Genomic DNA, 11,938 nt, shown 5'->3' on the forward strand with positions numbered 1-11,938 from the left:
CCATAGACTTCCAGCTCTGTCACAGAGAGGAGAAGGAGGGGCTGTCACGCCGCTCGCTTCTTCTTCCTCGACTGCTGGCCGAAATTCTGGGTTGGCTGCGCCTGGGCTGCAGCCGGAACCGGAGATTTTCTAGGCCAGCTCGCCCTCGTCCCCTGCCTGGGCTGGGGACTCGGGGCGGACTGCGACCTCTGCATTTTTGGTATTTTGAACCGAGCAGGGTTCGGGGCAGCTTGGACGAAGGCAGCGGCTGGGCCCTTCGAGAGAGGCAGAGGTGGAGGGCCTCGTCCTCCTTCTTTTTCGACTCGCATCTCCTCTGCATGGAGGCAAGAGCGGAGCCGAAAATCCCCTCGGGAACGATGGGCATGTCAAGCACATCCTCCTTTTCCCGGTCTGGGAGGTTGGTGAGGTTGAGCCATCTAGCTCTTTCCTGCACCACCATGATCCCCATTGTTTTGCCCGTGGCCTGGACGGCGCAGCGTTGGACACGGAGACAAATGTCTGTGACCGCGGCCAACTCGTCCAGAACGGCCGGTCCAGGATTACTCGACATATCCTCACAGAGCTCCGCTTGGTATGCGGTTAGCAGTGAGGAAATGTTCAGAGCCCTGGTGGACAACGCTGCGGCTCTGTAGGACCGTTCAGTCATGGTCAACTGGAAACGGTCCACCTTCGCTGGCAGCGTGGGGTTCCTGCTTGGTGACGGGCCCATCCTCGGTAGGAGGTGGGCTGCCACCAGCAGTTCCATCGGCGGTATGCGGAGCAGGCCGAGCCTCTCCATACCGTCGCAGTCTAGGGAGGAGGCACCCTGGATTGGGGCCTTGTTGCTAAAGGGTCGGTCCCTCCACGAAACCGACACCTCATCCAACATCTCCGGGAAGACCGGGAGGAGTTGCCTCCTTGTCCTCGTTGCTTGAGGAGAATGTTTCCCCTCGTAACGGGACCTGGCGGTCTCCTTGGCCATTTCGGGCCACGGGATGTCTAGCCTGGACGCAGCGCGCTGACACGCGGCCTGCAGGTCCATGCTCAGACAGGGCGAAGCTGGTGTGCTATCGCCCTGGAGAGCAGCCATCGCTGAGTTGTCCTCTTCGTCCTCCATCTAGTCTAATTCCAGGACATCCTCCGCGGGCGAGACCATGGTGAGGTCTCGCCGGGAGCTCCCGCCTGGTGAGGCGTGGGGCTCCGTTCCCGCGTCTCTTGCCGCCACCGGGTCCCGGCCTGACACGGCGTGGGATCCCGGTTCCGCCGCTGTTAGTGAGCCCCAGACCGACACAGTGAGGGGCTCAGTCTCTGCGGCGGACGCCCCCGTGTCTTGATTGCCAAACGGCGAATCAGTGGACATGAGGGAGTCCTGTTCCAACAAGCTAGCTTGGTGTGCTAGCCGTCGGTGGAAGCTCTTTCGGATGAAATGGGCACAATGCCCGCACGAGCCGGGGTTGTCGATAGCCTCCTGGGCGTGTTCCAGCCCGAGGCAGGACGAGCAGACCTGGTGTGAGTCTGTGCCTGCTATCTTCAACCCGCAGCCGCATGGCCGAGCCCTCGAGTCCCTGACTCCTCTGGTGTGAGGGGGAGAGGCGTCCATCTTGTTCGCCTCGTGGCGTGAAGAGGACCCGCTCGTAACAGGTACGTCGTTGAGAGAAAAAGTGTTACCAACCCGTCCTTAATCCGGAGAAAAAGGGACGGTGTGGGTCCTTTGTTCTCAAAGAATATTGACTGGTGTGTCAATATACTTCTAATCCTTTTCTCCTCCGTGAGAGAGAAAAAGAAAAGCGTCCTCGCTACCGTGGTGTCGGTAGTAAGGGGAAGCTAGCTAGCAACAGGTGCGTAGCTAGCTTGAGAAAAATCAAAACCTTACCTTACTTTCCGGGGAAAGAAACGGCGAGGTCGATTTTAATACTAACTGGCGTTAGTATTACTGTCTTCTTGCGAAGCAGAAGGAGTAGCCGGCGAGCGCCCGTCGACCGAAATGGTTATATTTGGGTTCAGTCTGTGGAGCGTTAAGCTTGTCCGGCTACTATAGAGATGTGCTCTGAAGCGAGAAGTGGTGTTTGAATGACGCATGCGTCGTGGCGCAAGCTACTTATAGGGGGTGAATTCCCTGACGCTGACGTCAAGATCACCAGCCAATCAGGATTGGCGTAATGAGATTGATGCTTCTGTTTGCTCCGCGATGAGGCGCATCCCATAGTGAGACATCGAACGGAGTGTTATGAATGAGAACTGCGTCACACTGTCCCGAAATTGACACCCGATGGACACACGAATATGGAATTTTGAATTTCGTACAAAGATGGCCCCGAACCACACACGAAGGCAACATTTACATTACATTTAAGACATACAACTGTAACCAAAGTAACAAAAACAATTATGTTAAAGTACTACTGTATGATACTGTACTTATAATTTCAGGCTTTGTTCTTTACTTTATCCGTCTTTATATGTAGAAGATATTAAGTTTTCTCCGTAATGTTGTTTCCATAGCAACAACAACTTCCTGTCAACTCGCCTTCAAAATAATATATTATATCTTTTTCAGTTTCATAGAACACAAATTGGGTTATTTACATCATATGTTTACATGATTTTGTTGTGCAATAAAACAACCAGATGGACACACAATATAGGAAATGTTCAAATTCGGCTCTGATCGATGATAACACGAAGATGACACGATTTGACAAGATGCCCTCACGAGTGCCTTACGAAGTTGCCGCTCACGAAGTTGCCGCTCACGAAGTTGCCGCTCACGAAGTTGCTGCCGGAGCCTGAGAAACTCCACCGGCGGTCATATGATGGCTTAAAATGCCCTCACGAATGGCCAGATGTTGTTACGATCAGAGCCGAATTTGAACATTTCCTTTATCGTGTGTCCATCGAGTGTCAATTTCGGGACAGTGTGACGCGGGCTTAAGTTTAGTGTCATTCAGCAGCTGAAAGTCATACAGGCTTGCTTCTATCAGAGGACTTGTGGTAACATTTGTGAGCGATAACTGGTAGTCCAGATATTTTTCTGGCGACCTAACTCCTTATTAAAAACCCAACAGCCCCCTCTGTTCTCTCACAGGAATTAAACTCAAGAGGCATACCAGTTTGTTAATCAGCATTCGTACACTGATTAAGACATGTATTTAAATCCATCATGCATTAATACCCTACCAGGAGCCATTTGTGATTAATATTAACACAAGGTGTCTGTATAGCTGCAAAATTGTAAAAAATAAATATTTTCACCTCAGATATCTCACAATGAACCTGGACCTGTTTTCTGGTGTTTCTCATTCAGAAACTAAATCGGATCATTATATAGAAGCATGAGGTGAAGTTTTTTTCCCTGGTTCTGGCTGAAACTCCTCTCGACTGTCTGACTGTACGCCTACTTCAATATGTTCTGGCAGACTAGAAAACACACATGCTCAGAAATGATTTATTTTATGTGAATTTGATGCACTTCGTTATTCATGTGGGCGAGCATCGCTGCCTGTGTGTGTCGGTCTGCCTCCCCATCTGTTTGTGTGTCTGCCTGCCATCTCTCCTTTCTTTCTGTCTACCTGCTCTCCATCTGTCTCCATGTGTGTCTATCTGGAGGCTGCACTGTCCTTAGCTGTCTATTCCTGCCCATCAGCACTGAGTGATATCTCTGTTAGCAGTGTGTCCTGTTAGCTAATCAGCCTAATACAGGCTGTGTGGAGCTGCAGAAGAATAAAGAGCTAACAGCACAGCAGAGCACCCCAAACGAGCAGGCCGACCTTGAAAACACTGAACTGCTCACACACACACATAAAGAATATGCACACAAATACTATGCATAGCAGGACACGCTGCCTGGCTGTCTTATTAATACCCAAAAGACTCGGAGCATGTCTGCCTCTCTGTGTGCGTGACTGTGCATCAGTATGAACTTGCATTTATGCATTTTGTTGACATAATGCTCATCCCAATTTATCTCGTAAGACAGTGAAGACTGATGCTGGGCTACAAGGGAATACATTTATAATAAAGATTGGATCAGATGTTTGTCTCTACTTCTGCCTCTATTTGTCAGCATTTCTCTGAAGCTGTCCTCCCAAATCCTTGAGTTGTTACGGTGTGACAGAGAAAACACGCCTACTGTTAAATACAATGCAAATAAATGGCCCACAATAGATCAAAACGGAAATATTATGTCAACTCTCAAGGCTTAAATCTGACCACTAAAGCCATTCAGGCTTATTTATATCAAGATAAGCTCGCTGGTAAAGACAATGAGATCAGCTATTTTGCATCTTAGTAACATTTCGCCCCCAAAAAGGAAAGCGTACAAAAAACGATTGTTGTTAGATATGGTGTGCGTGCGTGCGTGCGTGCGTGCGTGCGTGCGTGCGTGCGTGCGTGCGTGCGTGCGTGCGTGCGTGCGTGCGTGCGTGCGTGCGTGCGTGCGTGCGTGCGTGCGTGCGTGCGTGCGTGCGTGCGTGCTCACTGTATTCCCATTAGCAGGTAATTGGGGTCCCAATGTTATCGGCTTGGCCACACGTTTGTATTGACTTTGTGTTTCGCTTCGACTCTTTGTAACCCTGCTTATCTCTCGTTAACAAACACACACTGACTCAAATAGGAATATGATGATCTTTCCACTCACAGATCGATGTTCCCTATCAAAATGTACTTTCTGAATTTGTATAAACTATTATGGTCATGAGAGGGCGAAGATTTAGAACGACTATTTCAAGTTTTGAGAGCCGGTTCTATCTGTGTCAAATGCCACTAATTGAACTGAAGAAAACGTTATCTTGTATTGATCTGCTGAATGTGTTGGCTCTCTCCTGTGAAACAAATACAATGTCATGCCTGATTGATGTGTTATTATTTGCTAGGTTTTTGGTTCATCCATGTGTGTTGTATTCTGTGTATCCAGAGCTGGGTGGAGCGTGCAGGCAGACAGGCTCTTCTATCAGACACCCTGGATCTCTCCGAGCTCTTCCACCCTGACACCTTCCTCAACGCTTTGAGACAGGAAACTGCCAGGTGACACCGAATGCTAGTCGATTTGTGTGAAAAAGAATCAGTGCTGAAGTTAATACCATCTTTTCTTTGTTGTGGTTTTAGATCCATGGGTTGCTCTATGGATAGTTTAGTGTTTGTGTCGTCATGGAGGAGTCCCATTGCACACGCCAAGCTGCAAGTCAAGGTACGACAAGCTCTGCTACAGATCATGCATGCAGACAGCAGGCACACACAACATAACAACGCATAGAGGAGGAAGACTCTTTGCAGTGATACTTGGAAAGAAAGGAAGTAGTAGACTGCAAGAATAGAATACTAAAGGAGAGAAGCAAGTGAGTACGACTGCTGCAAATCCATTAGAGGCTCTCTCTGGTGTAATATGCTCTCTTCATGGATTCAATGGACACCAAGTCATACAATATAAAAAGAGCGAGTGTTCACTTTGAACAGCTCACATTTGCATGCTCTGATTTAATGGTGATGTAATTGTATTGTCTACAATTGAAATACTCTTTTTCTAGATGTTCTTTTTTTTTTTGCCAATGAGAATTGGCATGGCGTGACTTGCACTTAGTGAACATATACAAAGAGAGAAGGGAAGGGTCCGGGGTGGTTAAAAGGAGACTGCAGCTGCAGGGAGGGAAGAGGAATACTCAGACATCTGACAGGGAAAGTGAAAGGGGATAATTGTTGTAAAGCAATGAGCTCTCTTACACACAAGCACACACCCACCCACACACACACACACACACTCACACACACACACTCACACACACACACACACACACACACACACACACACACAATGCTGCTTTTCTGGGATTAGTCTCTCGCTCCCTCTCTTGTTTTTCCTTGCCCAGATGATGGTGATCTAGTAGTTGTCTGTGCATGCCTGACTTGACGCCAGAGTTCCCTTTATAGTCTGCTCTTCTGTCACTGGGCTAAATTCACTCATATAAACACTCATGTACAGTGTGTAAAACATGCTAGTTCATCTTTTCTCTCAAGCTGTACATGTAGTTGTGTCTTCTTTTTTATTTGTGTATCTCTTTATATCTCACCAGACTTTTTGCTATGTCATTCTCTGTTTAATATGTGACCTGCTCTATCGAAATCAGTCGCATTGACCCGAAGACACATTTTGAGTTGTATACACTGCTGGAAAGAGGAGATTCCTAGCTTTCTAATGATATCAGGATTGTTGTTGTTCTCCAAATATTAAGCGAAATATGTCACATTATATAATGACTGTCACCGAGTCATCATTTTGAGAAAAAGGCCTTCAAAGTTTCCTCTTCTCTGGAATCCATCGATCTGATTGATTATCGGAGAAAATGATCAAAATAATACGGAGGGAAGATATTTTCGTTTGGATTACTGGTCTGAGGGAAGCTCACGAGTGTGTGTGTGTGTGTGTATACGTGTGTGTGTTTGTGTAATTTTGCGTTTGTGTGTATTGCGTTTGTTTCCCGGGGGAAACCCTCACGAGAAACACCGGCTGTTGTTATGCCTGCTGTGACGTTAAGTTACTCCGTTCTCCGCTTGTAGTTATGCCGTTACAAGCTTCAATGTTGTATTTATCATCTGAATTTGCCGAAACAAGTTTAATATTCTGAAAGCCAAGACTTTGTTTAATTGAAATCAGATGAAAACAAACTGTAACGGACCCTGCTGTGTTATCTATGATTACTATACGCTTACATTCATAATGTCAGCCGGAGGGAGGGGGGGCGGCGCTGCGGAAGAGCAGATTGCCTGTCATCTTCCCTTTACAAGCTTAAAGAATGTATTTATCGTGTGATTTTGGAAATAAAAGTTTCATATTCTGAAAGCCAAGACTTTGTTTGTTTAAAATCAAACAAAACACCCAAACCCCGAAAAAATTGTTTTTTACGTAAATCCACGTTTATATTGAAATGAGCCGTTGCGACTTCCGACTGATTTCGATAGAGCGGGTGACATATGCTGTTATAATCCTCCCTCATTTTACAATCACTGTTCAATAGCTGTGTTCAAGTGTTCCTCTGCCTCTCCTTGCGCCTCATGCCTCCTCTTGTACTCCTCTTCCAGGTCGGGGGTCTCCAGTTGGAGGGTTGTAGTTTTGACGGTGTTCATCTCTGTGAGAATCAACACGACTCTCCCAGTGTGTCCGCGGTCCCGCCCTGCTACATGGCCTGGGTGGCACAGGTGTGTGTGTGTGTGTGTGTGTGTGTGTGTGTGTGTGTGTGTGTGTGTGTGTGTGTGTGTGTGTGTGTGTGTGTGTGTGTGTGTGTGTGTGTGTGTGTGTGTGTGTGTGTGTGTGTGTGTGTGTGTGTGTGTGTGTGTGTGTTTAAATCAGAAGCAAAAAGCAAAAATTAGAACAATCATAACAATAATATAAAATCTGATAAAAAAAAAGAAAGAAATATGTATACAAGAAAATGTAATATATGGTGTACGGTAGAACTATTTGTGGTTCTGTTAGATCGTTCTACAGTCTGATCGGCCATGTAACTTCGTGTGAATCCTAAAGGACGGTTTATCTATTTAATATGAAAGTAATGATTAAATAACACGCATTCAGGATGAAGCCGTTGTCCATGGCAGAATACCAAACATGTGTGCTCTAACAGGAATCTTTGGAGATACATTCATTGATTAGGGTTGAAGCCATCTATAATGTTCAGCTTTCTGGTTTTTCTGATGAGAATAACAAAAATATATATTTTGAATTAGACTTAAAATATGAGTTTTGAAATATACTGTATATAGTTATATATATTTAGATACTTATGTCTACTAGTTATATCAATATGTGTTAATAATGGGCACCATTAGGCTCCAGCTATAGAGGGAAGGCTGATAGTCTTTAAATAGACAAGACAAATGTTTGGTCTTGTTTTAGTTGGCGGAAAGCCTAATGTTTACCGACCACATTTTTTGTTACATTATTTCAGGCAACATTATCTTGGACACTTGATAGCATGATCAGAATAGTGATATTTTTTGCGTTGGGTTAAACTAAGCAGCTTCTCTATGCCCACTTTTGGGGAAATGTGCTGACCTCCTCATCTCACCTTACCTCACCTCAAGTGGCTTCAGGAAAGTTAAATCCAAGAATGTGCCACTTCACTTAGTGTGTGTAACACATCTGTTTAATACATGTTAACTACTTGCATTTTCCGTCGTTTTGCATACACTCATTAATTGTTGTGTTCTGTGTTTGGTCCCAGAGCTCTGCTGCTGACTCGGCTGCTTCAGAGGAGAGCATCTGGCTGCCTCTGTACACGAGCTCAGAGAGGGTGAAGGTGGTCACACACATCTGCCTCCCCTGTGGAGTGAACCCCAACCAGTGGATTCAGACTGGAGCCGCTCTGTTCCTCAAACAACAGTGAAAGGAAGTAGGATACACACATAGAGACCCTAACAACAGAGGACTGTGTGAGCACTGGAAGCCTCAGATGAAGATGATGTTGTCATGAAAGGCAGATATCACTGGGGCTTCAAATAACAGGAACAATTATTAACACTGATACCATCGTTTTTTTGATGAAGCACCTGAGCTTGGAGACCAAAGATTAAAACAAGCCGTTACAGTATGCCACCAGCATTTGCATTAGATGGTACAACAGAAGTGAAAACGGAATAACTGACTGAAGTGGTTTGCTTATAGGAACACTAATACTGGAATGTAAAGCCCGTTCTTCTCCTGACAGCTAAATGGAGCAGCAGTAACATAACATAATATGAATTGAACATCAAGTAATAACCTTTGATACCTCTGAATTATCCTAATGTTAGTCCCACTACAGATATCTTATACATTTCGTAAAATAGTGTAGAAATCTTATTTATCTTCTTACTTATCTTAAAAAACATTTTGTGAAGAACAATATCAAATTTGATGTAATAAACTTAGGATTGAATGTTTGATTTATGGTTATTCTGTTTACTAAGTGTATTTTTGGACCATATTTATTCAAAATAAAGATGAAATTGAAGTTATTATTGCTGTCATTCTTAGTCTTTTACTTGCATCCTTCGAGTCAGGTGGTCTCCCTTCTTAATAGATTTCAGTTCAGCATCTATTATCAGAGTTAAGAATAATACACAGAGGTGTGTGTATGTGTGTGTGTGTGTGTGTGTGTGTGTGTGTGTGTGTGTGTGTGTGTGTGTGTGTGTGTGTGTGTGTGTGTGTGTGTGTGTGTGTGTGTGTGTGTGTGTGTGTGTGTGTGTGTGTGTGTTCAAGACCACCCACTAGCAGTAGTCACGGTTGATCAACAGTAAACAATACGAATCAAAGTGCACTCTGCTTGATCTGCCACTCACTCAATTCTGCTTGAACGGGCCCTACAGGCGTGAAACCCCTCACTGTCTTTTCCCAAAGCAAATTGTGCTTCTCTCTCTCACACACACACACACACACACACACACACACACCTACACCTACATTCACAAGCTCTCAGTTAGTCTCTAACCTCTGTGATTGGTTGTGAGTTGAGGTAGAGTGGAGTCAGTGAAGCTGTGATGGATAGCCACAGAAGTGCGAGGGAGTGTGTAAGATGCAACCAAGAGCATCACATTTGATGGATGGCTTAATTAAGCATTTCTACCTGTATCTGCCTTTTCCCGCCTTTGTGTTTATGCAGTTGTGCAGATGTATGGAGGATATCTGTGTGTGCACTCTTCTGTGAATGTGTGTTTTTGTGGAGACGGAGAGAAAGGCTTGAAATGAGGGGGGAGCGAGTATTGTTTGTGCACTGCAGTGTGACAAAATGGGAATTAAATGGAACAGCAGGTTTAAAAAAAAAAAAAAGAGAGAGGATTGGATTTCGGCAAAACACGGCCTTCTGGGTCAGAGAGTGAAAGAGAGACAGAGGGGCGGAGGCGAAGAGGAGAGAGAGAGGAAGATGCAGGGAGTGAAGGAGCGAGAAAATGGCAATAAAACCCGTGTGAGAAAATTGTAGAGAAACAAGTTGTTAAGAATGACGCCGAAGACGTTTGGAGGAGAGCGGGGTTAAAGGGGTGGAGCTGGGTAGAGAGGGATCAGACAGATGTGCTATATGGAGAAATGAACACGAGGCAGTGGTGGACAGTAACTAAGAACATTTACTCAATGTTACTACTGAAGTACATATTATACATATGCATTTCAGAAGTACATTTTTTACTCCACTATATTTATTTGACAGATGGATTCACTAGTTACTTTATAAATTCAAACGCACAATACTTATTAAAATATAATTATGTGGTACAGATTAAACCATCCAACATTATATGTTAGTATCTAAACTCAGAGTGGGTTCAAAATGTATTGCCTATGTTTTTTGGTAAAAAATATTTCCCTGTACTTTTACTCTGAATACTCAAAGTACATTTCCTTAATTCATACTTAAATACTTTGACTTAAGTATCATTCATGATGCAGTACTTTTATTTGCAGTCTATTTTTACAGTGTGGTATTAGTACTCAATTAAATTACTTTAATATTTGTTCCAGCACTTACTGTACAGGAGGGCAGTGTGAAAGATCATATTTATCGTTTAGCTACACTACTGGGCTGACTTGATTGGTCTTCACCTTTTCAACAATACTAAATGACTGTTTATAAAAGAAAAATAAACATTTTTGTAGGCATGCATATTTGGTATATTATTTAAATGTTTCTGCAGGTCAAATAAACTACAAATGTATAAACCTGATTATTTTTTCCTGGAATTAAGAATCCACCAAAAGCTTCTTAAAATGCAACATTCACAAGAGTGAGTTTTGTTGCACAACTCTTCAATAAGTGTTGATTTGACTAATCCTGCCGCCCAAGGTGGAAATTAACATCGAAATTGCAGCAAACAGAAACACACCAGGAGCTTGTTTCCAAGGTAATGTGTTTACAGTTTGTCTAATTTCTCAAATTAGCATGCCAGGTTTAAACTATTGTGATACTTTTCTGACTGATGACGTCCAGGAGCTGCATTAGGGAGAGAGACGTGCTTTATTTTGATCACAAACCCACACTGTGAGTCATTTCAGAGCAATGACACACGTCACAATGCCGCAAGACTGCTGAAATTTAAATAATCATATGTTTTGGTTTGTAAGTAAAATTGGCTGTTTCCTTTTTATTCCTTTTATTAGGAAACATAATCAATTCCATACTGTATGGACAAAACATAAAATAGTTTCGACAGTCACTGAAATTGTTGGTTAAACTGTCAATTGTCGTAATGCATTATGTTCATCTGTTTTCTCCTTTTGTCTGCAATTTGTCTGGATCTTACAAAGCCGATTTTGTCAATGGGAATGACTCGAGAAATCATTTTATCACAGAATTTGTGTTTACGGTTTCAAATCAATCTCTACTGCTTCCTCCATTCTCCTACGTATGTGACCCTCCTTCAATTCATCCACAACTTCCTCCATTCTCTCTTCCATGACATCCATCATGCAGTGTTTGGATTTACTCTTCTGTTTAACCAACAATGGAATACAATGCTTGTGTAAAGCTTAAATGTGAGACATGAACATTTGTATCTGATAATCTGTCCAACAAACATAAGTAACATGTAGTCCAAATAAATACTATAAAGCATGCCGGTATAAACAGATCAGAATCAGGCATTTCATTTGTTTTCCTATCCGGTAGATTTATAATCACTCATTCAACAACATCAAGTCCTGACACAGCTTGTCTAAAACGTTAGATCGTGGTATTTTAACTTTTGGCACCAAGCATGCTAACTAGGCCAACATCTGGTGAATCCCCATGAAACAAGAGTGGAAAATGTGTTTTCTCATTTAGGTTTCCGGATTTAAAATGTTAATTACTGCTGCCTCCGACTTTAGCCATGTTTCAGAGAGAGAACCACAGCAACCTCAGAAGTGCTACAGCCATCTGCATGTGTGAGTGCAGAATTCACTAAGAATGCAAATAGTATTAGCATATCTTCAGGAATAAAATTGACACATTTGCAGTTT

At 43.7% G+C, this 11,938-nt stretch overlaps 1 protein-coding gene across 5 annotated transcripts in view; it reads left to right on the forward strand.

The window, feature by feature from the left end:
• LOC117552140 (cytoplasmic dynein 2 heavy chain 1) overlaps window positions 1-8,939 on the forward strand; it is a 150,713-nt gene extending 141,774 nt beyond the window's left edge. For all 5 annotated transcript variants that reach the window (XM_034225393.1, XM_034225397.1, XM_034225396.1 and 2 more), the window contains 4 exons: window positions 4,892-5,001; window positions 5,083-5,164; window positions 7,051-7,167; window positions 8,193-8,939. In XM_034225393.1, the coding sequence (XP_034081284.1) occupies window positions 4,892-5,001; window positions 5,083-5,164; window positions 7,051-7,167; window positions 8,193-8,354 (471 nt within the window). In that variant the 3' untranslated portion in view covers window positions 8,355-8,939. The remainder of the gene's footprint in view (window positions 1-4,891; window positions 5,002-5,082; window positions 5,165-7,050; window positions 7,168-8,192) is intronic.
• Window positions 8,940-11,938: the final 2,999 nt, after the last annotated feature.

The sequence above is a fragment of the Gymnodraco acuticeps genome, unplaced genomic scaffold, assembly GCF_902827175.1.
Source record: "Gymnodraco acuticeps unplaced genomic scaffold, fGymAcu1.1, whole genome shotgun sequence".
Lineage (NCBI taxonomy): Eukaryota > Metazoa > Chordata > Actinopteri > Perciformes > Bathydraconidae > Gymnodraco > Gymnodraco acuticeps.